This window comes from Bactrocera latifrons, unplaced genomic scaffold, assembly GCF_001853355.1.
Source record: "Bactrocera latifrons isolate USDA-ARS-PBARC rearing strain unplaced genomic scaffold, ASM185335v1 scaffold_39, whole genome shotgun sequence".
In the NCBI taxonomy this organism is placed as follows: domain Eukaryota; kingdom Metazoa; phylum Arthropoda; class Insecta; order Diptera; family Tephritidae; genus Bactrocera; species Bactrocera latifrons.
Window position 1 is genome coordinate 1,325,036 of NW_017537034.1, and position 27,613 is coordinate 1,352,648.

A 27,613-nucleotide genomic window follows, 5' to 3' on the forward strand; every position below is an offset into this window, starting at 1 on the left:
GGGGGGCATATTGGCAAATTTTTGATTTGTGTCACTGACTTTTTAAGCGCGGCTTAGTTAAGTAAACAACAAATGCACGTGTTATAATACGAATAGCGGTGATAAACAGAATTGAAAACAAACGCACTGTGTTAGAAACGGAACTGTTCACGCTGAGTGATAGTCGGAGACTGCAAATATTTTTAAAATTAACGGCTGCTATAGGCAAGTAAGTCAATGAATACAGCTGAAACTTTATCAGTACTTCATGAGCATTTATGTAAAGCCAAAAAAAACAAATTTTGATCATTGGACTCTCCATACCCGTGAAATATTTAAAACTAACAATTCCTCTACCAAATCCATGAGTGCTTATAGCAGCGGTTGTTTAAAAATATAGTGGTACGCAGATAGTATATTTCGGGATGAGAAAACAAAAACTAATATTAATACTCGAAAATTGCTTTATTTTCAAAATATTTTCCATTAAGATCTATATAGTTTTGAATGCATTTGATCGATTCTGAAAGCACTTTTGCAACTATGAATGAGGAATCTCCACAAAATGCCTTTTAAACGCATCAACCGCCTCTTCAGGTGTCAAAATACTTTAACTTTTTAGTTTATTTTTTACGTACGGGAATAAAAAGAAGTCATTGGATACCACGTTTGGACCATACGATGAATTACTTATCAAATCAATGTTTTGAGTGCCCAAGAATGCAATTGTGTCAGTCGATATCTTGGAGCTCGCATTTTCTTGGTTAAGAGTGGAACGTTTACGGAGGTTGGTTTTCCTGACTTGTTGGAAGACAACTATTAAAGAAATGGTTATGTACTACTACTCAGAATGTACTGTTCTGCGTTGTTCAAGTCATATACTCGTAGTAGCGATATGTTAAGTTTTTCCAAAAAATAAGGCAAGCTTTTACTTACAAGTGTTTCGTGGTCAAACAGCTTTTATTAGATTCGGACATTTTCAAACATCCGTAAAGTCGCCTGTTGTTTACTTTCCGGCTCATTCGTATAAATCAATGATGTGTCATCTATAGTTGTCATAGACATATTTCGAAGTGCCGTTATCGTACTTTGTTAACACATCTCTCGAACAATCGACCTTGTTTGAGCGATCAAAAAATTGTGTGGGATCTCACGTGAAAAAAGAATTGTCTACAATCACATACAATGCCCTACTAACTCATATAGTTATCTCAATAATACGATAGCATCAATAGTTTCTGGAATAAGAACTGAATTTTAACGACCTCCACTTAGCTTGGATTGGATTCACGATAACATCGATAAATACTGGTCTTTAATGGAGCTTTAGCGCCAAAAAATTAATCGACATCAAAAATTGTAAAAAGTAATCGATCAAAAATATTCGCGATTTAAGGTAATTTTTTACCCGAGATGATTATTTCAAGTTACTGTATACAACACCAATAGCGCATGTATGTCAAAATGTCCTGAGTATGTATAACATAAAAAATGTCAAACTATACGATGAAGTTGTGAGTTACCGTTGAGAGACACTAGTGTTGCCAAATCCCGAAATATAAAAGGCAATATAGGAACATTCTATAAAGGTATGCTTATGTCCAAGGAAGTAACCGAAAATACAAGTTGGTTTCTATGGTAACATCCACAAAATATTATGCATTATTTAGATATCTGACCTGTGTGTAAATTTCAAAACGATTCTCATTGTTATTTGAAAAAACTTCAAAACAAAACATAACTCTATTTAGAGTTTAATTTGGTAAAGAAATTTGATTTTATTATGATATCAAATATAGAATTATATATATATACGCATATTTCAAACACAAAACCGTCTGCGTGGATAAAAATATTCTCATTTAAAAATTTCCGAAGCTATAAAAAGCCTACACATTGTTGCGCCGACTGCTTGTGTTATTTGAAAAACTTTAAATGAGTTTTATTCTTTCCAAGCCACACACAAGCGTAATGTGTAGACAGGCTTGCCATTATTACAGTCATGTGTAAAAGTATGTTAATGACAGTACAAAAGTGACACTTTCTTGTTGTGCGATGAAATCACATTTTTTCCAGCAACAACAAGAAAGTTGTAATGAAATAAAAAGGCAACAAAAAGATTTTTAGAACACTTGTTCTAGTCATACTTACATAAAAGCGTGTATGCCCACAAAAGCGGAAAGTCATGACATTTAATATGAAAATCATGTAACGGCTTAATAATATAAAAAGAAAAACATAAAATGAAAAGTTTGCAGCGTAAAAGCTACATCTCACTACTTCTGATGTCATGTAATAAAGACGAATATTGGTTTTGTTTATAGATATGAGCGGAATTTATACTTTTTTTTTGACAAATTTGCTGCCGAATAAGTCATTTTTGTTAACAATTCTACATTTTAGAGTGGATTAAATTACTCTCAAAAATCATATTTCTCGATCACTACTCGCATATCTAAGAAGTTCGTGGGAGAATTTCAATTGATCCGTTCAGCAGCTACTGGCACATTTCAACTTTGAAAAAAAGCGTCCATTACACTAAGCTTAAATATTCTCACAAATGTACTCATATTTCCGTTGGTCTGATCAACCATAGGTATCAGAGAATTTTCTGAAGTACATTTAGATTGAGTATAAAACTCTCTTTTGATTATGCGGAATGGTATTAACTCCGACCGGATTGGTCTAAACAGGCTCCTAGTGTCTCTTTCTCTACCAAGGCCAGCAATGCCAGCTGACTATAGGTTTATATCCTTGCTATATTCTCGCATAGGTAATCAATATGACACCAAAGGTTTTCTTTATACCTTGCCCGCTTGAAAGATGGTAGTTGATTTTGATAATCGGATAGTGAGAAAGCTTTTGAGATAATCTGAGCATACATCCGCACCTACTCCGCAGTCGATTTTGATCCGTCGATGTAGATAGAGCTTGTATCAGCCACCCCTACTAAAGCTCTTCTCCATTCACGTTCTGAGGATATCCCACTCGGAATGATCTATTGAATTCTAACCTTGGCAGGATATAGTTTGATTTTTATAACTCTAGCTGGCTTACGATGGCGCTTCTGTGGGAGGTATTATTGCTTCGATGCAATCAAAGTTAAAATTATTTTCTTCTTTGACTATTATATAAATAAGGTTTAGTTTAGATTTTCTTACTAAATTCGCGGAAAAAATATTTTTTTTATAAACAATATTTTTAAATAGCTGAGGCTAGAGAAAAAACATAGAAATTTTGGAATTTTGGGAAAAATGTACGTCTTTCAAGCCGTTGTTAAAAAGTTTTCTAATTTATAGAATTTTAAAGAAAAGTAAGTATTAAGCACAATAGACCTAAGGTTGCGGTGCAATCCACGTCAATTTATTATATCTTATTACAAGTTCTAAGATATCAAACATCTAATTTAAGATGTCAAAATCGGTGCTTTTAGCGCTTACTTTGAAATTCCTCAAACTCAAGATGAGCGATTATAGCTTTTCACCACATTAAATCTCAATAAAATAATTGCCCAATTGATGTATACTGCAACCACCGACTTTCAACAACTTTATTCTTTTGTTTTACAACTTTTCGGACATGCTGACGTCAATCGCATGCGGCCATAATATTAATCAAAAACAATTTTACGACGCGGGCTCACACCGTTTCACATTAATAAAAGTTTCCGATGGTAATGATTACTAACATCACAAATACATGAAAGAACTAAAGAACTTGAAAATAGTGAAATGGAATCAAGTAAATACTCATATATATAAATATATATATATATGTATATCTAATATTATATACACTTAAACGCCACTTAGTGTGATTGCATATAAAACGCACATTTAGTCACCACATAAATTGAGCAAGAAGAAGAAAAAAAGAAGCGTTTTAAACGACAGACATTACATAGTTGAGAAAGTGGATCATGAATAAGTAAAATATTTGCGAATCAAAAGTGAAGACGCAATCAAATGCACTACTCCGCAGCCCCCGCAACACACGCAATTCATTTCAACGCGTATAAAATTACTTCGGTCGCAGGCGAATGTTTACCCAAATGCTCGACTGGAACTCGCCTGTGACATTTAAAAATTAATAACATTCAAGCGAACCCGAACATGCTGATGGATTGTTGACTTTGTTATTGAGGTTGCTGGCAGCCATTGTTGGTGTTATTGAGATTGGCTGCGGCTTTGGCTGTGGTTGTGCCGATGGCTATTATTACATTATAAATGCTAAGCCACAAAACGAATGCGAACGCTGCAAATCATTAGCCAACAATGGACTACGGACAACTTAATGCTTCCCACTCTAATAATATGCAAATTTATGTGTATATATAGTATAGTACATATGTATGTATAAATTGCTGGTAATTATTGAACTTTGTATGTGGGCTGATGACAAGCTCAATAGGAGAGATGCTTCAATGAATGTGAATATAGTTTTCGAAGGGTTAAGCGGACATTTCATATGAAATAAGTGTTAGGTAATTGGAAAATAATTATAAAATAATTGAAAAGTAATTAAAAAGTAATGGAAATTAAATTTTAATTTTCGAGGAGAAAAGATATGGACATTTTATAGGGAATAAGTGTAAAGTAATGGAAAGTAATTATAAAGTACCTAAAACTTAATGGCAATGTTCTCAGAGAGTAATTTAAAAGTAATGGAACCTAGTTGAAGTCTTAAAATATAGGCAAAAAACATTTATAAAGTATTTGAAAGGTAATTCGATAGATTTAATAAAGTAGTTATAAAATAATTGAATAAGTATTCGATAGTGATGAAAAAGTAAGTGAAAATAATGGTAACTAAATTTGAATTTTCGAAGAGATAAACGATTGTTTGATAGTGAATAAATGTAAAGCAATTGGTGAGTAATTATAAAGTAATTAGAACTTAATTGCAAAGTATTCAGAGAGTAATTAAAAAGTAATTGAAAAACAAAGGTAAATAAATTTTGTGTTTCGAATAAGTGTAATGTAATAAGTTAGTAATTAGAAAGTAATTAAAAAATAATTCAAAAGTAATTATAAACAAATTGAAAAATAATGGAAATTAAATGTTATTGTATGGCATACTAGTTATAATATGTAGGCATAAAGTAATTAAAAAGTAGTTTAGGAGTAATTGGAAAGTAATTTAAAATAAATAAGATTTAAATATTAATGTATGACACGTAAATATTTAGTACAAGTTATAAAATATAGGTAGTTAAAGGTACTTAGCACTAAAATGAAGAGAGGTATGGAATAAACGAAGCTCCTTCAATATTGTTTTGTAAATTAAGCGAACTTCGAAATATCACATAATTAGGACCACGAATTTAAGGGCCATTCATATGAAAATCGCGCTGAACTCACCGGAAGAGACCGAATATATACCCGATTAAGGATTATCGCCTCGGCAGACTTTCCAGAATACATTTTTTAAATGATTTGTGACACCGCAGCAATAATATTATTATAAGGCTCACAATTTAAACATATTAAGTTTTTAATATATGACTTGAGTGCTTTCTAAAATATAAAAACGTGCGTAAAAGTTGATTAGTTTGGGAGCAACGTGACAAGTACAACACTTGGAATCCTCTAGCGCGTGAAATAATGATTATCAAAATTTTTCTAAAAGAGAATGAACTGCTAAATGTGTTCTTGTACAGCTATTCCACTACTTCTCTGTAGCAAAGGAAAGAGTTGAGAAAGAAAAATTGCTGAAAATTTTTAATCTCACATCAAACAAATGCTTGTTAGAGCTACTGGTTAAGACATCCAATGTAAACTCAGCTTTAAGCAGGTCACATATGTAAATACAATAGGTTCGGGTCAAGACAAATTATATTAGATCTCATAAGTATCAATCAAAATGAATGACACTGCCATATACCCAAAGAACTCTATGAAAAATACCTATATTTTAGAATAACATGAAAACTTAAGATAAGAAATTTTAAAATCCGCCAAATTTCAATCTAAATTTATCTTATAGCTTCGCTAAAGCAATTAACTTTAAGTAATGGCTGGCTGAAATGACACGTGCAGCGTATTAAAGCTAATACAAAAACCCCAGAAAGAACACATTTTAGATATTTAATTTGCAACTGGTTATGTGCATTGATGTATAAAACTTTTTTGCCAACTACAATAGTAGTTTCCTGAGTCAAACATCAGTATGCCTTAAAATGTTGAAATACATTGATTAGTAACGTTGCGTATACGCCACGTGGCACGGCAGGCAACACACAACTCACCGCCGCAAGTGTGGGCACATAAAAGTTTGTTTTCCTGAATTGAAACAAGTGTAATGCTTTTCATTAAACAAACTCATGCATAAGCTAAGTCAGCCAGCGGCAGATTAACTTTCAAAGCGCCCACATAGCGATTTGCGTCTCGGTGAAAAATAATGGAATTGACAGCTATTTTTAGCTGCAAAGAGGCAACTGTTGGCGGCTATTTACGCACAGAAAACCAAGTTGAAGAAAAGAAAACAAAAAATATAAAACTCAGCACAAATCATATGTAGGCTGTTACTTGCTTATACAAATACGTATACATGCATATATGATGTATGTGAAAGTGGCAGAAATCGAGAGAGTTTTGGCAAATATTTTAGCCAAAAAGCGAAAGGAAACTAAAAGGCGTAAGTAAAGCGTATGAAAGCAAAAGTGCCCTTATACATACAGACAAAAATATGAAAATTCAAGTATACACGTGGTGAAATGTGGGCGCTGCGCTGCGTATGAGCGGAAGGCGCGAGCATTCAAAGTAGCACTTTGCTGCAGACAATTTGAGTAAAATTTAGCAAGAGCGTATTGGATAAATTTCACTGACATTAGCCATACTCACCTCAGACAATTGACGTACATATACACCGTTAGGGCGCACGGCGGATAAAGCACGGTACAGTAAATGGCAATAATGCAAGCCTTCAAGTAGGTGTTAGCGCCTAGAAAGAGAGTAAGAAGAAGAGTGTATGTTGAATTACGAAATAAATGTTATATATACACAAGTATTGCTATGTTTGTCATTAAATGGAAACATCTTTAAAAACATAGTTGTGGTGAAATATCTGCATTTGTAATTTTTAATTAAACAATGGAAAAAACAAGATTTGAAAAAAAAGCAGAAAAAGTTATTAAAATTATAATAATAACATTTCTCGAATCAAAACTTTATATGAAAATAATATTTCAGAAAAACTTAAACAAGTTAATGTTTGATGCATTTGTATTGAATTCGAAAAATTTTATTGAACTTATTTTTGAAAACAATATGAAATATTTTATTAAATTAATTTGGATGTTTTAGCATATACATATATACAAAGTAAAATTAGGTGTCCCTTTAATATAATATTATTAAGATCAGGTACTCCATAGTGGTTTTATTCTCTTAATTTTCATCTCCATATTTTTTTTTCGCTGAGTTATCACTCAAAAACATCCCACTCATATAATTGGAATCGACATAGTCCCTCTTATATATTTTGGTGAAATTAACACGCATTTCTGTTAAAAAGTTACAGGTTAATCTTCTAAACCTCAAATTTGTTTCTCAAATTTCGAACAGGTTACGAAAACTGTGTTATGCAGTTTCCAAAGGATATTTGGATCATTATAGGTTACATAAACTTTACTTCCCGATTAGTACTTTAAATTTAAATCAAATCTTCACCAATCGCAGCTGGTCTCACGATTGACTTTCCATTCAAAAAGAAATGATAAATGGGTACTAACACATATGATAGAAGAGGGCTAAATGGAATGGCACTTCATTTCTAAAATGCTTATAAATTGGCGAGTAAATTGTAAAATTATCTATAAAAACTAGTCGTAATTCCACTTGGCATAAATAATGGGACTCAACTTCAACAACTTCGAGGTTTAAATATCATTTGCTAAAAATTTCCATGTTTGGCTGAAGCTCTTAAAAAGTTCCCGTTCATACTTAATACTTAAAAAAATTTTAAAATAAAAATAAATAAATATTCTACAAAATCTATGTCGTTCCATTCAAAATAATCTATCTTAGCCTCAATAGATTTGTGTGAAGGTTTCTTTTGCAATATCCAAAACAGTGGTTAAAGTCAATTTCCGGAGTAGCAATACCCAGAAGTCACACAAATCCGGCGAATTCCGGCCTCCTTTTACGAATAGCTTTGCCAAATTACGCATAACACAGCAATAATCGAAAAAAATAATATTAATTCGACGAGTGGCTTCTCACGCGAAATTTATATTATATTATATTAAAAAGTCTTACTATTTTTTGCCCACACTATAATGAACGAAATTTTATTATAAGAAAATTTGTATGATTGAAGCTCTTAAAAAGATCCATACCTAAAACGTAATATAAAGAAAGCTTTAAAGGCGGTCAAATTATTTTTAAAATGTAGTACATTTACTCTGTCAATAGTATTAGCTTTCATTCTAGAAAACAAATATTCGCATAAACGAATTATACAATATATGGGTACCAAACTGAGAGGAATATAACATCACTAACCGGTTTATTATACTCAAGCGTCATTCATATATTACACTTAAACATAATTTCACCACAGCGACCAAAAATTGCGTGTTTTTCTAGCTCAAAAAATACTTCAAAGTGGACGACAAGCTACCCTAAATCGCCGTAAGAAGTTCAAAGCTCTGAAGCACACAACTTTAAAGCTCCACCTCTTTACTTGAAAGCTTTACCTAAAGTTCCGAGAAACGAATCGCTTATGAGCTTTACAAACTTCAGAAAATTACACATAATGCTTATGCGCTATCCATTATAGATATAGTTTGTGTCCACTAACGATAGGCCTCCTGTTGCTATCGCCTTAAAGCTTTCGCTCAAAGCTTTCTTAAACAAACAGCTGTTTAATGCTTTTCAACTACATATATACCCTTATTTCACACTCATTTATTGCATATACATATATATGTATATATACACAATATATAGGGATATCTGAGTACCAACGCCACTACTTGTGGTTGCCTCGACTCGCATTTGTCACTGCTGCGTCTGCGCGCTCTGCACGCTACCTACGCTGAACGCTTTCGTGACTGCCTCCTACCCGAATATACATGCAACGAATCAAAACTCCTTAGCCACCCCTACCAGTGAAGCTCTCACTTGTCGTGCTGCTTCGTCGGCTTTTCGTCGTTGCGACTCGTGTCGGCCTGTCGCGTGTTAGTGCGTGCTGCTGAACAGCTTCATTGTGACCACAACCTGATGCTTTGCATCAGTTCGACCTGGTGAGCGCAGACTAAACGTTCGAGTTGAGCGGTTAAATAGGTGCAAGTATCCTAACATAGTAGTAGCACAAAAAAAAAAATTTATAAAATCCTCAGTCAAGTGAAAGTAACCAGTAACTCTGCACGCAGCATTCAATATAACACGGTAACAAACGAAAGCACGCTGGCGGTCCGGAAAGGAATTTCATATTTTGCACGAGAAACTTGTTGACTATCTGCATTGTCTACAATAAAGTTAACTATTGCTGTTTTTGTCGTTGTTGTTGGTGCTGGTTTTTAATGTTGGCATAGAAATTTTCACTCGACATTCCACACAAGTCGCCAACATATGGCAGCTTTTGTGCCAGCATCGCTGTATGACAATATGCAAAACGCTTATCGCCAACTTAGCCGTAATGAGGCAGCAGTTGTTGAATGGTAAGTACATACATACATATATGTCAAGCTGGGTGTGTGTGTGATCTGTCATTGCTTTATTTTGAAAATAAAAGAAAACTGAAAAGCGCTGTCTTGCCTAAGGACCTCTTTGTTCTTGGCTGAGCACACACTTGAAGTTATGAGAAGCGCCATCAGTCTGTTGAGGTGTCAACTAATGCATTGTCGGTGTAATATTCTCTATACATATACATATACAAGCATATGTACATATATTTGTATATGTGCATATGTATGCATGTATGTGGGTCACAAGCTGTGTGCGACCTGTTGAAATAGAGGCCCATATAAAATGCTGATAAAATTTGTTTGGGGTTCGATAAAACAGTTTATGGCAGTTGCCTGGTGAGTGAGGCTCATAAATATGAAATCGTTAAACGAAAGTTAATTAGTTGCCTAGTAAAATGATGAAACTATTGCTAACTGTGGCGTAATTATGTGAAAATGTGTTTTTTTTTCAATATCTGATTTACGTATATTATCTGTCGAAAGCTAGCCATAAAGCTAACATATGCCGTAATGGGAGCGCGCTGCTGCTAGCCAAGTGCTTAGAAATCCATTAATATATATATTCATAATGATAAAAAGTTATTAAATATTGATAATAATTAATGAGTGCGAAAATAGAGAGTAATGCCAATTGAAATAATTTTACTTGAAGGGCATTGCTATCTCATCCTTTATCTATATTATAGGCAGTTTTAGTGTGATATATGCTGCGGAAAATCAAGTTGGCAAAAACAAGTTTTACACTTTTCTTATATGTATTTAAAGCGTAATTTCCATATGCCTACTGATTAATCGAATCTGTTCAAAAATCGTGTGAATGGCGTTTTAGAAATTAGCCGAAAACGAAAGACCCAAAACTTGATGATGGCACTGAAGGCCATCCCAATCGAGATTTGTGTGGATAAAAAATTGGATTAAGCGTTGTATGAGCTCAGAAAACTCGATGAAGCCCATCCAAGTTGAGATTTATGCGAATGACGAATTGGATTAAACGTTGGCATGCTTGTATTGGCTCAGAAATCTATTCCCAAGGCGATAATAAGATTTGTATTAAATTACGTGAAAATATTTTTTTCCCAGTCCGAGTTAAATTTGAGATTTTAGACTTTTTCTACATAAAAAACAAGAAAAAACATTAACTTCGGTTGCACCGAAGCTAAATACCCTTCACAGGTGCATTTCTCTTAATAACTACATATGTGTTCAATTTGTATGGAAGCTATATGCTATAGTAATTCGTTCACACGTCAAATGCGAGAGTTTTCCATACAAGAACTTTACTCCGATCGTTCAGTATGTATGTCAGCTGTTTGCAATAGTTAACCGAATGGAACAATTTCTTCGGAGACAATATTGTTACTTTATAAAATAACCTGTGCCTACTTTTGTGAAAATACATAGTCAAATGGGAGAGTTTTCCATACAAGAACTTTACTCCGATCGTTCAGTATGTATGGCAGCTATATGCAGTTCCGTCAAATGAGCAGCGTCTTGAAGAGAAAATGACGTTTGCAAAATTTCAAAACGATATCTTAAAAACTTAGGTCGTATATATACAGACAGATAGATGGACATGGCTAAATCGACACAACTCGACATACTGATCATTTATATATATATACTTTATATCGTCTCCGACCATTCCTTCTGAGTGTTACAAACTTCGTGATAAACTTAATATACCCTGATCAGGGTATAATAATTGAACCGTTCAGTGCGAATTGTGGTATGTCGATAACATTTTTTGGAAGTGTCAAACAATGGTTGAAATGGTTATGCACAACACTGTATCGTTCCTAAACCTTTATAAGGATCTTTTTGAGGAAGAAGAAATGCGGTTCTTGTGAAGTATGTATATGACGCCGTCAGTTGATGCTTAAAGCTCATAAGAAATGCATCAAGTTTTCGAATCCAATGACATTTCACTAGCACCCGGTGGTACACGATGCGATGGAATTTTGAAATTGCAATTTCTAGGCTATTTGTAGCAATATCGTTAGATCCGGCAGGGGAATAAAAGGACATCTGCAAGAATCATAGATACTTCAAAAATAAATTTTATCTATTTTTTACAATACTACATACTAAAGAATATTCCTTATGTTTCATAAAGTACTTCAAATACAATTACCAGTCATATGGAGTAAAGTCACCCGGAAGTTTTTTGTTTGTTATATTGGGCCTAGCTCAAGTTTTCGCTTTATTTTATCTATTTTAGGTACGAACACTATTATGAGTAAAAGACAATCTCTAATTCTCAGTTAAATAACTCACATATTAAAATATATTTGCGATACAAAGTCACCAGAAACTTCGAAAATCTTTATATTAGGTATATGGAGGCTAAAGAAAGTATTGACCCGATTCAACCCATTTTTAACATACAGACTACCATTGTCAGATAATGATTATTCCTGAATTTCAATTATATATCTCACACATTGACCGATATTTTTGGTCAAAAGTCAACTAAAGGTACTGGTCCAAATACTCGGTATGTATCTACATATAGGATTGAACAGTTTTTGTTGGATTTGGACAATTTTTGGTCATAAGATGCCGTACCTTGAAGGAATTATGCGTGCCAAGTTTTATTTCATTATATTGATTGCTTCTTGGTTTTCGTACTGTGAAATGTAAGAATCAAATGAAAAAATTTGATAGTGAACGGATCTGAAATTTGCATCCGAGTAATCACTGCAGAAAATTAGAAAAAATATATTTCGAGAAAAACTCGTTTAAATATATATAAACTGATAGAGCCGAAGGAACTGAATGGTTTTATTTGAGAAGGTATATGTATATCGTCAACTAAGATGCAAAATAGCGTCAGTTTTTATAGGTTTAAAAGTGAAGTAAAACGATATATAGAAACCAAAATTCAGTTTTGGTTATAAAATGATTTGAATACTGGGTATATTGGACAGTGGAAGCATAAAAGCAACATATATGTAATATGGTGTAGTGAATCGTAAGCAATAAAATTCTAAATTCGGATTTTTTTATGATGTGTTGTCTTTCATTTTAGGTGACGATGTGTAAATAATGAAGGTACTTATATCTTGACCAATAAGAAAACAAAAATTTTGTTTTTTCATTTCACACCAGGTGTGCCCATTCAAATTAGACGTCACCAACTTCGATTCCAAAAAGTAGGAAAAGTTATTAATAACTTATTTTAAGAACCCTAACAAGTTTGAGGGTGTCTAATTTGTACCACCTTCATATTATGCCCATTAGGCCTTATCCAATATGGTCTGTTATGCATGCATACTACTAAGTACAAAAGCGACTTCTAATTTTCGTATTTAGCATAAATTAAATATTACAAACAAAACCCAAAAACAAAGAAAAAAAATCAAATTTTGTCTAATTTATACATGAAATGCTAATTTCGCTTATTCGTCATATTTTATTTTCTAAACTGTCGACACCAGCAGTTTGTCGCCTTCGCAAACTTTAAATAAAACCATCTATTCGTAATCGAATTCAAATTTCAGGCAGCATTTGAATCAGCGTTGTGCCAAAAGAAAATGCAAAAAAGCGGCGCTGAAAAAATGTGTAAAGCATGTAAGAGTGGAAGTGCGACTGACAATTGAAAAATTGCACGCCATACGAGCCATTTATTTGGCGTGTCAGGCTCAACACCTGCCCGGCCATTTGCTTCGGCAAGTTTTTCATTTATTTGCATTTTTCGACTTTTTTCTAAACTCTAGCGCATTTTATTTACAAGCATGCATATGCACATACATAGAAATCTGTGTATGTGTATGTGTAGGTATATGTTATTGGCCTACATACAGCATATACATACATACATCTATGCAATTGATATGCACTTGTAGTGGTGGTTGAGTTCATATTGCGCACACGGCAACCTTCCAGTTCATTGTGTTGGCTTGATTGCTATGAACGTGATCGCAATTTTTACGAGCACTTTTCAATTTGCTTTTCGCCATTTTGATTATTTCATTTTTTTATTACAAACTTTTCTGAAGCAGCATTCAATAACCCATTGCGGGTATATTGGAGAAGGTATATTAACGTTTGTTGTTGTACGCCACAAAGGGATTAAATAATAACGTGCGCCACATAAACACGCCAATGTCACATACACATGCTTTCGTGTGTTTGTAGCTGTAAGTGTAAACTCAAAATGACAAACAGTTAAACAAATGCAGAAAAAATACAAACATGTGAGTGCAGTATTTTATTGATTTTAAATTGCATAGCAATAAGATATGAATGACCAAGTGATTGATATGTCGGTTGGCAGAGCATCAAATGATATGAGAAAAATTGGAAATGGAAAAACTGCACCATTAATATTGAAAAATCTTTGATGTTCGAAAAATATACTTTTTATATATTTTTTAAAAGCTGTATGAAAGTTGCTTACTAGCTTCGATACACGCCAAGTTTAAAATGACAGCAGAAGTTATTTTTACCAGCGGTTTACTTGAATTGATGCACGGAAATAGCTCTTTAATTCAGTTATAGATATAAAAATGTTCCTTAACAAGGAAAAATTACTCTATCTGTTCTCAATATGGTTATTAATGACCAAAAATATACCTGAATTGGCAAAATATTTATTTCGGCCCTTAAAAGTATACTTAAAACCCAAAAATAAAACTACATTTTCAAAACATTAACTTTGGCCCCTAAAAGTATGGCTATAGATAGGCTAGGTTGATGATACTAGAGGACGAAAACAGATAGAACTGTTTTCACCAAGGTGGTTAATAACCAAAAATATAACTGAATTTGCAAAACAAATATTTTGACCCCTAAAAGTATGCTAGGTTTGATAGCTGGTCAGTCGCTATGGCATAGATTGTGATAACAGCGTTAGGGAAGCCAGGTGATTAACTCATGTAGTTCCATATCAGTTATCGGCAAGCGCTCTGTGTCTATCACAAATCTGCTGAGGTCTTTTATTTATTCTCCGCTATTTCGTAATGCAAGTGTTCAGAAAAATATATCACATCTTCTTTCAAACAGTTGAAGCGGCGGTCTTCGGTTAACATGTTCAATCTTACCGCATGAATCCCGATTAGTCAGCTTCCAGTATAATCCATAAAATTATGCTATATAGTCTGATTTGAACATTGAACGAATCTCAAATAAAATTTCGTCTATAAAAATAAAAACGCTCAAAAATTACCTAGAATATAACTGGAGTATAATGGAATGGTTTTAATGATGAATAGAAGTAAAAAAATAGACGAATAACTAGGGATATAATTGAAAGGTTGACCACTTTCTACTGGCGCTTAAAAGTAGGCAACATATTTTGTTTTGAATATTTACATTAAATCTCAGCAAATGTGAAATAACAGAAATTTGGTCTCGTGAAAGAACTGGTTAGAAAAAGTTTAAATTAAGTTTAAATTGAAAGTTTAAATAAATTAGGCCCTGTGTTTCATCTAGGCACTATAAAAATATATATACATATAGATAGAAATGTAGATATACGTTTCATTAACTTCCATTTAGAAACTTAAAATTTTCAATCCTACAGATATTTAGTACCCATATAAGTCATTTAGAGCGTAGGCTTCCCACTGGTAATGTAAGAATTCAGCACTTTCGTCTACTTACGCCCAAGCTGCGAAACAATGCAGTCATTACGGTAATTTTCCACCTTAAAATTCCTTCAGTTTCTAATAAATTTCGATCACTTAACGAACATTTGTTAATCCTGTCGCCGATTAGTAGCCCCACTTGCAGCTGTCTACCACCGTGCTCTTCGCCTACCCCACACATTTGTCAGTTAATTAAAGTTTTGTCAGCAGCGTCGTCGTTTTTTTTTTTTTGTGGTGCAAATTCTCCATTGATTTTTAATTCATTCACGCCATTGCGGTGATTACTTTTCAATACACACACACGCACACACTGCCATGAAAACAGCACGAAAATCAAAGCTGCACAACGTTTTTTGTGTTTTATGTGTGTGAGTGTATATGTACTGGTATATTGGTTTATGTGCCAGCAGGTGTGGCGGCAGCAGTATTTATGGTTTTGAATGTGTTTGTGTGTATGTATGAGCGTGTTACCTTGCGCAAACAAAAGAATGTTGGGTTGTTGAGGTCTTTAAACATGTTGTGTGCGAGGTTTGTGGGGTCGTGCGCCTATATGTATATGCTTGCGTTTGATGTGTAATTTGCTCCAGTGAAATGACCTGTGTCGGTAGCAAATTACTTTGAAATGGCTTGTAATAGATTTGTAAGAAAATATATTCCATACCATTGCGAATATACATAACATAGCTGTAAATATGTGTGGTATGTATATAGAGTTAAGATGAAAAAGGGAGCAAATAATGGCTTACAAATCATTAAGGGATTTTGCCGACCATTGTCATTTTATTTTCTTTTCAAATTAACCTTTATGGATTAGGGAAGAAAATCGTACATAAATTTTTGCACTATAATACAAATAAATACTCATATATATAGAGAATTTTGCATGGGCCACGTGTTACGGTGCTTCTAGTGGATTTTAAGTCTTTTTGTAGTTGTTAGAATAAATATTCTATAATAAAAAGGGTCAGAAGAGAGAAAAAGATTAATACTAACACGTGGAGACAGTATTTATAACATTTGACAAGTTTAATAAGAAACAGCGGAGCAGCGACCAAACCAGCACAGGTTGGATTATTTTTATAGCTGGTACTACGTTTGGATGATTTTAATATTTCGATGATTATAACAGGTCAGAAATGGATAAAAAGAAGAAGTGAGGTCAAAAAAAAAAAAAAAAAAATAAAAATACAATAAGTAGGTTAATGAGAACAAAGGCGCTTGAAAGAGAATAAGCCAGCCGAACGACAAAAGAAAAGTTCACTACTAATGATCATGGCAGAGTCAGCAGTATGAACTTTTTAATTTTTTTTTAACCAAATACCTAAATGGACGCCCACAAGCTTTTCACTTATAATACACATTTACCAAAATTCTTTCATAAAAGTGGTTGTGAACCGATTTCACCCATATTTGGTGCATATCATCAGGGTGTTAAGAAAATATTATATACCGAATTTCATTGAAATCGGTCGAGTACTTCCTCAGATATGGTTTTTGGTCCATAAGTGGGCGACGCCACGCCCATTTCCAATTTTAAAAAAAGTCTGGATGCCACTTCCTGCTGACATTTCTTCCGTAAAATTTAGTGTTTTTGACGTTTTCTGTTAGTCGGTTAACGCACTTTTAGTGATTTTCAACATAACCTTTGTATGGGAGGTGGGCGTGGTTATTAGCCGATTTCTTCCATTTTTGAACTGTATATGGAAATGCCTAAAAGAAACGACTCTACACAGTTTGGTTGACATAGCTATAGTAGTTTTCGAGATATGTACAAAAAAGTTAGTAGGGGGCGGGGCCACGCCCACTTTTCCAAACAAATTACATCCAAATATCCCCTCCCTAATGCGATCCTTTGTGCCAAGTTTCATTTTAATATCTTTATTTATGGCTTAGTTGAGACACTTTATAGGTTTTTGGTTTCCGCCATTTTGTGGGCGTCGCAGTGGGCCGATTTTGCCCATCTTCGAACTTAACCTTCTTATGGAGCCAAGAAATACGTGTACCAAGGAAAAAATTTAAATGGTCATAAAAAAAATTGACACATACGAACGCCAAACCCTTTGARGGTTTTACTATACTGACCTAGTACCATCACCCTGACTTGGAATTTCTCACCCCCCAGATTAGCTGTTGTAGTGTGTAATAATTAGATGTATGTTCGATAGTTTGAAAAAAAAAACAAAAATTGCAAGAAGGATGAGCGCTCAAATGAATCACACACGACATTTCCGTTAAACTCAACCGGTTTAAAAGTTTTAGAAAATATATTTAAATATTTCGATTGAAATCGTAAAGTTTATTATTAAAAAAAAAGGAAAATATATAATGGTTATCTGACACGTCATACATTGGCCTACTGGTTCTTTCTGAAGCCAGATGGAGGTTCGGTATTCATCATAGAGGACGTCAGCACTTTTTGCGGAGATCGAGATACCTTACATCTAGTTTTGATACTTCATCAACTTGAAAGTTCAACGTACCAATCTTCTAGATATCTAAGACGAGTTATAGAGCATATAGAATCAAAGGAGGTCTTTCTAATGCCCATCTGACTCGCATGTGATGCCGGTAACTTTGGACCTGTCACCTGGCTAACAACCGTTCCGCAGTCAGTTTGACAACCAGAGAGTAAAACGCACACGTGTTTTTATTTGGGTCATCTGCACATAATTTTGGCGATTTTGCATCTCCTCAAAGCATTCCATCTCAACCAGATTGGTCTGTTAACGCTTTCATAAATGGTTATTTAGTATGTATCGATTTTAGCGACTTAAATATTTCTTTTACTGGTTTGGTAACAAGACAGATTGCACTTTTGATAACCACGTAATTTCATTTCTTGGAACACACCTGCACCATCAAGGTGCAATCCATTTGCATATGGTGTCTACAAAAGCTGTTTAATAGCACCACATCCATTTACTTTAAAAATAAATAAATTCAAAGCTTTTGTACTTGTTTAATTCGCCATTTAACGCTTACTAAAAGCAGATGTCTTGTTAGCGGCGGAGAAGCGATAAAACTTTTCCAAAACCTGTGTTGAATACTTCGTAAGAGCAAAAAGCTATTTTAGGAGTATACGTGCAACAAAAAAAAAAAAAAAAACAAGTAAATAAGGAAGTTAGTGAGGCAAATTTCAACACGTGTTGAGATATCTCTATGCCTCTTCCTAAATACAAGAAGAAGAAAAAAAAACAATTACTAAAAAATCCGACGATATGCGAAAAATTTTCTTATTGTGCGGTGCTTAAAAGTCTTCCTTTGTTATTAAGTACTATGGGTGTACGAGTAAGTAGGTATTTGTATCTGTGCACATTTGTTTTGCCGGAAATTTGTAAGCTTGAGCTTGCTACGTGGAGCCCGAGTAGTAGAAGCAAAATATTTTGGGAATTGCAAAAGTTAACGCAATAAAAAAGTGGCAACTTTACTTAGAGGCATAAATATAAGACACACTTGCTGGCGGAGTAGGCGTGGAGCGGAGTTCCACAGGAGACGCGTAGAGCTTGCTACCGACAAAATTGCGTGTGTAAAGGCAGAGTTGTAACAGTGAGAAGTAGCTGAAGTTGAGACAAAACAAATTCATAACACACAAATTGTTATGAAAATTAGGAAGGCACAAGCAAGGCAGCAGTCTACTCTTTGGCAATAGGTATGCAGCGAGGCAACAGTGCGCCTGGTGCTAGAGCGAGGTAACAGGAGTGATGTAATGCATGAGGATATACAGCAGTAGCCAAAGTGATGAACAGCAGTTGGGTGAATGAAAAAATTAAGCTTGTAAATTACGCAAATGAACAAAAGTACTGCAGTGTGGCAGCTCTGTCATTGTTGGTGCTTAGTAATTTATTTAAAAATTTGTAAATTTTGATACACAAATAAACTCACACCTGCTGGTGGGCATATTTCTTAAAAGTTCAAAACAAAACATTCTTTCTAGTTGCCAAATTTCGATTGTTCGAATATCCGAAAGAATTATCCGCATGTACGGATAAACTATGGTTATTGTGGATATTCGTTACTATTGATTTTTCCATTTATAGGGTGTTATTTCGATTATCCAGATATCCGAACGTATTATCCACTGACACGAATAAAGTTCGGATAATGTAGAATTAAAAATTATAAATTTTTCCAATTAAACTGGGTACGGATAAACTTCGGTAATGCGGGTATGCAGTATTATTGATTTTTCCATTTATGGGGTGTCGTTTCAATTATCCAGATATCCGAACATATTATCCACTGATACGGATAAAGTTCGCAATAAATGGATATTAAATATTATTAATTTTTCCAATTAGGGGGGGTCATTTTATATACGATACAATTTGGATAATATGGATTTTCAATATTATTAATTTCTTCAATTAGGGAGATACCCGGTTTTTTCTCTTTATGTATGATCACCTGATTTTAACAACCTTGCCGAGAACAGAATTTAAATTTTATCATATACCATATATCGAAAGTAGAATACAAAGAATTTCAAAATTGATTTTTAAACTACTATTGAATTCTATTTAATTTTCGAGCCGAAATAGACATTTTGTTTAATTTTTATTTCTAAATTTATTAGAATTTCTTCACTGACCACACACGCACGCCACTTGCACCAAGGGGATTTTCTTCTGAATATGTTTTCCATATTCGTCTATTGCCGTTAACTGCTCGTGCCCAGCTGTTTGTATTTTAGTTTGTTTGTGTGTGCGTTTCCTGTTGGGCTGTTGCTTGCAGTTATTTATTTGAAAGTTTAATTAAAACGCTCATCGAAAATTTGTTTGAATTGTTTGCTTCAAATTGTTTTACATGTTTTTTTTTTTGTTTTTTGTTTGCTCAATTTAAATTTATTGCACATCCTCATTTGTTGTTGTACCAGCACGCCTTTGCACTTTTATCGTTGGAATGCTCCAATCAAACTTTGTCCTGACATGGCTCAAGATGTTTGCAACTTTTATTTATTAGCGTCACAATATGCGAACCGTTATGATTACGGAGCAACACCACCGAGTCTCACACTCGATTTATGCGCAAAACGCCTTCATACATACATATATCTAATACGTGACTTGCATTGGGGAGTCAAGTCAAGTTGTCTCTCTTTAATTTGTGTTTTAACAGGCGGCGTGTCCTTCGCTTTCCCTTTCTCTTTAAAAATTAACCGTATTAATACAATTAACTATAGTTTGCGAAAGTTGGCAGTCGTCACCATTTGCGCTGCTTAGTTGCCGCGCTGCTTGAGCGTCGTGTCGAGTGTCAATCGCATATTGGCCAAGCAATCGCGGAACTACTGCTGGCCCTCGTTGTAGTACCGAGTTGACGGCGCTGTTGGCAATTAAAAGTTTCTAACAATGTTTTACTTTTTTTCCTCCGCTTTGCCAAGTTCATTACTCGTTAAGGCTAATTATACCCTAGTCGAGCCTCTTGTGGCGATTCCAACGAAATGTTTGCGCAACTTTTTCGGAGTGTAATTAATCATATTTCATTTAATTTCAATGTATCGTGCAGCGCTCAGCGAGTTTACGAGCTCGGCATTTACGTTTCATGTTCAGACTTGTATGTGTGTGTAGGTGTAAAGTTTAATTAAGTTTAAACAAGTTTTGAAAAATCATTTTCGACAAACAGATTCTTGTGGATACAGTTTAGCAGAGACTGCTTCCGAGATTGTATTATATTTATAAAAAAAAAGTAAGAAATGCACAAAACGAATATATTGCTCTAAGGTTAGGTTTGGTTATACAGGCCGGCTATCACGCCATACATACTTGTAGACCTACTAGTCCTTAGTAATTCCAGATGACAGTTCAGTTTGATTTGAGGTTGAGAATTCGTCACACAAGGCATCAACGTTTTTTTACGAACATTAATAGCGACATGATGTCTTCGTTTAATACTTCCTTCAGTCCTTTGAACTCCGAAGCTCCTAGATACTTGAGTCGAGTTTTAGATAATGCTGGACAAATGCGGTCAAATAATATAGGAAAGATGGATTTCATGTTATTTCTGTGCGGCATATCCGAAAAATTGGAATTTGGTGTACTTTTTATTTTGAAGCTATAATTCCAAGCAACTAAATTTGCCCTTTAATTCAGCTGTGCAAAACAGTTGCCTAGTAGACAAAACTACTATCTATACGAGATCTCTAAGAAAATAAGAATGATTGGACGAAAATTCCAACACAGTATCCGTCTGCACGAAACAAAATAGTTAAAAATTTTGAACCTGTGGATGCTTTTAGCAAAAATTTGGTACACAAGGAAACTTTCACAAATCACAGAGAAAAATGTTAATCGCTTTTATACGGCTTCTTTAAAAGAAAAATCACATTTAACAGATTTTAAACTATGAGGTCTGTCTGAATAGGGACTCGATATATTGTTTCCAGATTTCGACTATTGAACTACACAGTGAAAGATAGATCAGTATACAAAGGCAGCAAGTGCCGACAACGACTTAGATGTTAAGTTTTTTTATACTGATTGCCATTGTCCTTTTTGTAAATATTGTATTTTATGGTCCATATATATATATATGTATTTATCAAGGTCTTGTACTAGCCTCTCAATTTCACGCCAACTTATTCGGATCCTAGATATTTCGATGTCCTAATTCCTTCTTTAGTTTAGAATGGGTTAACCTATAAGTCGGTTACCTGGTGGATTCCAATCTACAATATTTTGGGTGATTGTGTCTTAACCTTGTCTCAAAACATGCCCGACTCAGCTTTATTTTCTTTTAGAGATGATGACGAACGAGATAATGTAAGATATTTTGAAAAGCATCGATTTATAAAACTTGCTTGGAACCTTGAGATTCCATGTTTCTCAGTCGTATGGAAGTGGAGACTTAATAACACGGTTCATTATTTTTATTTTGGTACGAGGCGATATGATCGTTAAGCTGCAGGCCGTGTGGAGGGCATTTTTTTTTATAAGGTTGGTAATAATTTTCTAAAGTCCTTCGATTATAGAATACTGTGCAAGTAATCAAAAAATTTCCCAACATTTTAATATTTGAAGAACAGAAATGATTATTTCTGCAGCTAACAAAGAACTAATGACACAGGAGAGTTTTCATGATTATATTTATTGAAACATATTGCATTCAGCACCAGTTCATTCCAAGACAATAGCTGTTTATGTTTCTAAAAAAATATGTCCACTATTTTTGTGGGAAAAATCCCCAAAGGAAATGAGAGTTACCTAGAAAAAATATTAGTTTGTGTTGAGAGTTTGTGATATGAAAGAAGATAGAGACATATTTTATTTTCGCAGGGAGAAATCATAAGGCATACATCAACAATTATACCAAAATTCCCGCAAATTTGCTTTAAATACCTGCCTGAGTTTACCAACCCAAATAAATCACAAATTTATTCTCCCGAAACTTAGTAAATTTATTCGAAAATTTATTTGACTGTTTACCACTTGCCACCAAGGTGATAAAAAGCGATAAAACTTTGAGGTACATTTTTTAGCAACACAGGCAAAATATTTCCGCTTCGGACAAACAAAAGTTGTGAAGATATTTATTCAGCGTCAGCAAACAGGAGTAATGATCAACTTTCGCAGAAATGGATGCATGGTTGAGCTACCGAAAGCGCTACACGTGCTGACAAAACAAAGGTGTAAAGGTGGAGTAACGATATCGAGAGTGCAACAGAAACAAAAGGGTATAAAGCAACGACCGATGCAACAACAAATTCACAAAAATCACGAAGCGCGATTACACTTTGCAACTATCATTGAAGTCATATTTATTGCTATTTTCTCCTTTTTTTGGAGAAAATTGTAATTTTTCATGAAAAAGTTTGCACGGCAGTAACACTCAAGCGACCGAAAGCAAACTTATGTTGCATATATACATACATATATATTCGCATGACTCAGCATGTGAGGCAACAACAGTACAAGCTAGGTGAAGTTAGCTTGTCTATGTATGCAGTGGTGTATTCTTGGGTGCTTAGAGGCGCACAGAGCTGAGCGGACTGCAGGCATTCGTTGGCGCAAATCCGCACTTAAACTCAACTCTTCATGTATATGTACACCTACAGCAAAATATACACTTATATGCAAGTAAATATGTATTTGTAGTTGTAATTTGCATTTATTTCAATACTTAAATAACCCAAAGCCCTCGACTTCGACAACGAGTTGGCGGCAATCACAAGTCAAGGCTGTGCGTTGTTGTGCGCGCAAAGCAGTTGTTGCTGCTGTTGTTGTGGTGTAGTTGGCCAGTTCGTTTTCTACTGCAGCTGTATCGCTTACGCTTTTGTGAATTCGAAACTTTTCATTAAAAATAAATGCAAAAATAAAAATAAATACAACAAATGTGAATGAGAAAGAGAGAAAAGTAGCTGAAGTAAACGAACCACACACCTACAGCCTAACCCTTTAATCTTTTTGTTTTCGCCCACCAACTTTCTTCGCCCACAACTTTCAACGCTTAACCACAACATCCGTCACCCATTGAAGTGCAGGAAGCTTGAGGAGCTACGCGCCGCTATCACTTGCACCCTTTGCACCACTCGCTTTGCGTATGCGGTTCGTTCGACCATATTCTCTTGATATTTGTTTAAAGTTTTTGATATCCACTTCGTTGAACTTCTCAAATTGACAGCAAATGCGAAAAAAATATGAAAATAAAAATAATTGTCAGCGCTTGCAGCAAATTTCCATCGACTGGGTTTGTGCATAGCAGTTGGTTATTGTTGTTGTACTTCATGCATTTGTATATGTTGTTGGCGTTTTCCTAAGAAATTTCACTTTTCACCAAGTAGTGCCTATCTTTTGCCTTCCGGCTCTTTTCAAACTTTTAATTTTTCATTTGCATTTTCAATTTTACTTGTTTTTTTTTATTTTATTGCTTGAGAAGACGCAATTTTGTTCCTTCTCTTTTATTAGTTAGCATGTACTTTAACTTCTTTAGGCCGACAATGACTTCGATAATAACTATAATAACTTCAAATTTGGGCATGGTCGGAGGTCACGTGCCGCTTAAAGCAGTCACTAAGTTCTCAAATGCTTTCAATTTTGTCTTAAGTTGTTGTGGATTGTTTGTTTTTTCTATAGCCTCTTTCTAGGAAGACTCTTCAAAATCATTTATATTATATAGATCCATATATGTATATGATTCGGGTATGCACATATATACATATAGTCAGTTCTGTGGAGTTCAAATATGTAGACAACCTAGCCAACTTTAGTACTTTTCCATACTCGTCTATGATCATTGGTGAGAGTCCCCACCGCTTCCCAATACCTCTTTACAACAATAGAAGCCAACGAATGCCTTTATCACACTTCCCTTAAACAGCATTTAATTAACATGGGCCTAGCTTTTTGTGCGAATTGCCAGTTCTGCGACTTGGAGTCTGAAACACCAGAACACCTGCTAATCGACTGTACAGCAGTCTGTAGGCGTAGGATAAAGGCTCTTGGATACATGTTTCCAAATAGGGATCACATCGCCTTAACAGCACCTTGCAGTATATAGGAATTGACTGATCCTAGGTCGCGATGCAATTCTCATTTACTTATCTAATGTGTACAGCATTTGACAGCATATTATCATAGATGATTCCTAAGTATTTTACCTTTTCGACAGAGTGAAGCTGAAAGCCACCCAATGAGTAAAAAGATGCATCCTGAATTTTATACTTATTTCGATTGACAACTGTTCTTCCTCCGCCCAGCTACCTGATAAATGTACACTTTCTTTTAACAATCATCTACATCATGTAACAATCTCGTCAGTCGACGTCTTTCAATAGGTCATTTATAACTACGATCCAAAGTAAAGAAGACCGAGCCGCCTCTTGACATGCATGATACCTCTATTGACATTTCGTAGAGCACGCAAACTATCTTGGAACCTATTAAAAATCAATCTTCCTTATTCCTTAAATTTTATATTTTTATATAGATAATTTTTGGTGAAAAATACGGCATTCCCTACATTGATAAATCTAGCGTGTGGTCTGAAACCATTTAAGCATTCGAGAAGTTTACAGAATCGCTTAAAGCTGTACAAAATCTTATGGTAGAGCCCAACCCGAATTCTATAACGGAAAATATTATAAAACGAAATGTAGAAAAATCTAGTAGGCAGATCAAAATTTTGGAGTTTTGTATAGGAACTAACGAAAGAGTATGGGCAGAGCTTTCAGCATAAGTATGAAAATGGAACAAGCTGAGAAAGCTTGATATTAGTATGTAGAAGGCGTTTTATAGGAAAATGTTCGAAATAATTTTTTGCACAAAAATTTTCATATTGCAATGGACTCCTATATGAAAATAATGACACACATGGTTTCGAAGTCTTAGATTGTTACGGGAAAAAATTTAACTTGATCTCTTCCTAGGTAATGAATTGAGCCTTATAAGTTAAAAATATGCTTAACCGTCCTTGAGATCTACAAAAGACATTATCGCACAGAGAGAGGGAGAGAGAGAAAAACAAATATTGGGATTCAAATTTGATAACAATTCGAGAAGGATGCAGCATGAGTGAAGAAAAATATTCACCGATTGAATATTTACATGGGTATCCTAGGGTAATAGACAGCATTTTTCAAAATCAAAAATTTTATTAGAATTTTTTTTTTGAACTTCGCCGAAACAAAAAACTGGAAACTGGATTTTTGGTAGACATTTTTACAAACAAATTTTTTTAAATAGTTGTAATCGAAAAATGAAAAATCCTTCGTCCAGGTCTTTAAGAATTGTATCTCAAATATCTATGTAAACTTATGAAGATCGGGTGAGTACTTCTCGAGAAATCTTGCCAACCGACTACAAAAACACAGTTTCGAGAAGAACGCGTTTAAAGTCAGCGCACTTAGCCTAGCTAGCCTCGAGTGCACACGATCTGAAGGCCGTATCTCTGAAACTAGTACTAGTACTAGTAGTGTTGCAGAATTTAACAAGATTATAGAAAAGAAATCGATTTTTTGTAGCCCGTAAACCATGTCTAACCCCTTAAAGGTGAGAGGTATGAAAAGTGTTGGAAAATATTATGTGGAATAAAGTATTAGGTTTAATTACAAAAGCGCCAAGGAATGTTTTCGTGACAATAAATTTGCATTAAGCACTTTCCTAGAGTTTTCTAAAGCGTGTATTAAATAAAAACATACAAATTAAACCTTTTTGATAGCAACATTTAAATTAATTTTTTCAAACATTAATTTCAATTTTCTTGCACTAACTTGCATAAGTATATGCCATTCTTTACATTTAATTCTTCTACTATATCCTTTTTTCACCATCCACCACTTATCCGAACAGGCTCACTATTAATCGCTCCTAATTGTTCAACGCTATCACTTTTTCTTCGTCCTTTTCTCGTTTTCTATTTTCAGCCGCTTTCGTTTGACCACTGTCGCTTATTTAATTGCTTGCAGATTTTGCACAGCGTGAACTTCTTGGCTAAACTTTCGACGCCATTAATCTAATAGGATTTGTTTGTTGAAAAGTTTAGTTTTTTTAATCACGAAAAAATGAATAATTTAAAGCGAGGGATAACTTGAAAGGGTAGTTTTTTTCAATGGCATGAAAGTTTAGTTGAAAGAGTATCTTCACTGCTTACACGTGGCCTACGCCACTAGCGCTTTGGAACCCTAAATGATTTACCGCTTTTTACACGCAAGTTGAATGCCCTTGCCTCTGTCCCATTGAAATGATTTAGTCGAGCAAATTGTGGCTTTCACAAATCGCCGAGCGCTCAAGTGCGGATTCGGGCGTTTATTCATACTTTATATATATGTATTCATTTATATATTTATATATAAATTTGACCGTAAAGTCGACCCACCTTTAATTTTGGTAACCCCAAAGCGCTAATCTTCAAAGGACGATTAAATATTTTGCTAAAGAGGATATTTGTGCGTTAAAGGATTATGTGCCACAGCAGCGGCTAAATTTATGCATTTAACAAACACTCTAAGGGTAGACGCCTTGGATTTATTTGAATTTAGTTGTGCCTTTTTTTGTTAATATGTTTACGGAATTTGCCTTAATGATCGTCTTATCTGCTGCACTCGACCTTTTTGCTTTTGATTTTAAATTGTGAAATTTAATACTTTTATTTAAACGAAAGCGATTTAGGAGCAAGTTGCCAGAAATAAAATAAAATTTACTAAGTATAAGTGACGTAATATATATTTCTAGAAATAAGAAATTTGAGGCTCTTATGGCTACAGTATAAACGCAAAAGTAAAATCTCTTAAAGGTTGAGGAAAGAGATTGACGCCTCATCGGCTCATAGACTTTTCGCCGTTCATTATGTTTATCTAGAAATTGTTTCAGTGCTTTTAAATGGGTTTCGGTTGTGCTACATGGGAAGTAATGTGCTCGACCAAGTG

The 27,613-nt window shown here is 34.4% G+C and overlaps 1 protein-coding gene and 1 long non-coding RNA gene across 4 annotated transcripts in view; one reads left to right on the forward strand and one right to left on the reverse strand.

Annotated features, from left to right (window-relative positions):
• Positions 1 to 27,613, reverse strand: part of LOC108972265 — a 159,874-nt gene that overhangs the window by 33,163 nt on the left and 99,098 nt on the right. For both annotated transcript variants that reach the window (XR_001993620.1, XR_001993621.1), the window contains exon 3: positions 6,822 to 6,921. This is a non-coding gene — a long non-coding RNA (uncharacterized LOC108972265). The remainder of the gene's footprint in view (positions 1 to 6,821; positions 6,922 to 27,613) is intronic.
• LOC108972262 (receptor-type tyrosine-protein phosphatase N2) overlaps positions 1 to 27,613 on the forward strand; it is a 135,543-nt gene that overhangs the window by 13,931 nt on the left and 93,999 nt on the right. The window contains exon 1 of one of the 2 annotated variants that reach the window (XM_018938808.1): positions 9,238 to 9,643. The exons of the other annotated variant lie outside the window; for it this stretch is intronic. Within the exon in view, the coding sequence (XP_018794353.1) occupies positions 9,583 to 9,643 (61 nt within the window). The 5' untranslated portion in view covers positions 9,238 to 9,582. Of the gene's footprint in view, positions 1 to 9,237; positions 9,644 to 27,613 lie in introns of those variants that run through there. 2 annotated transcript variants of the gene reach the window in all.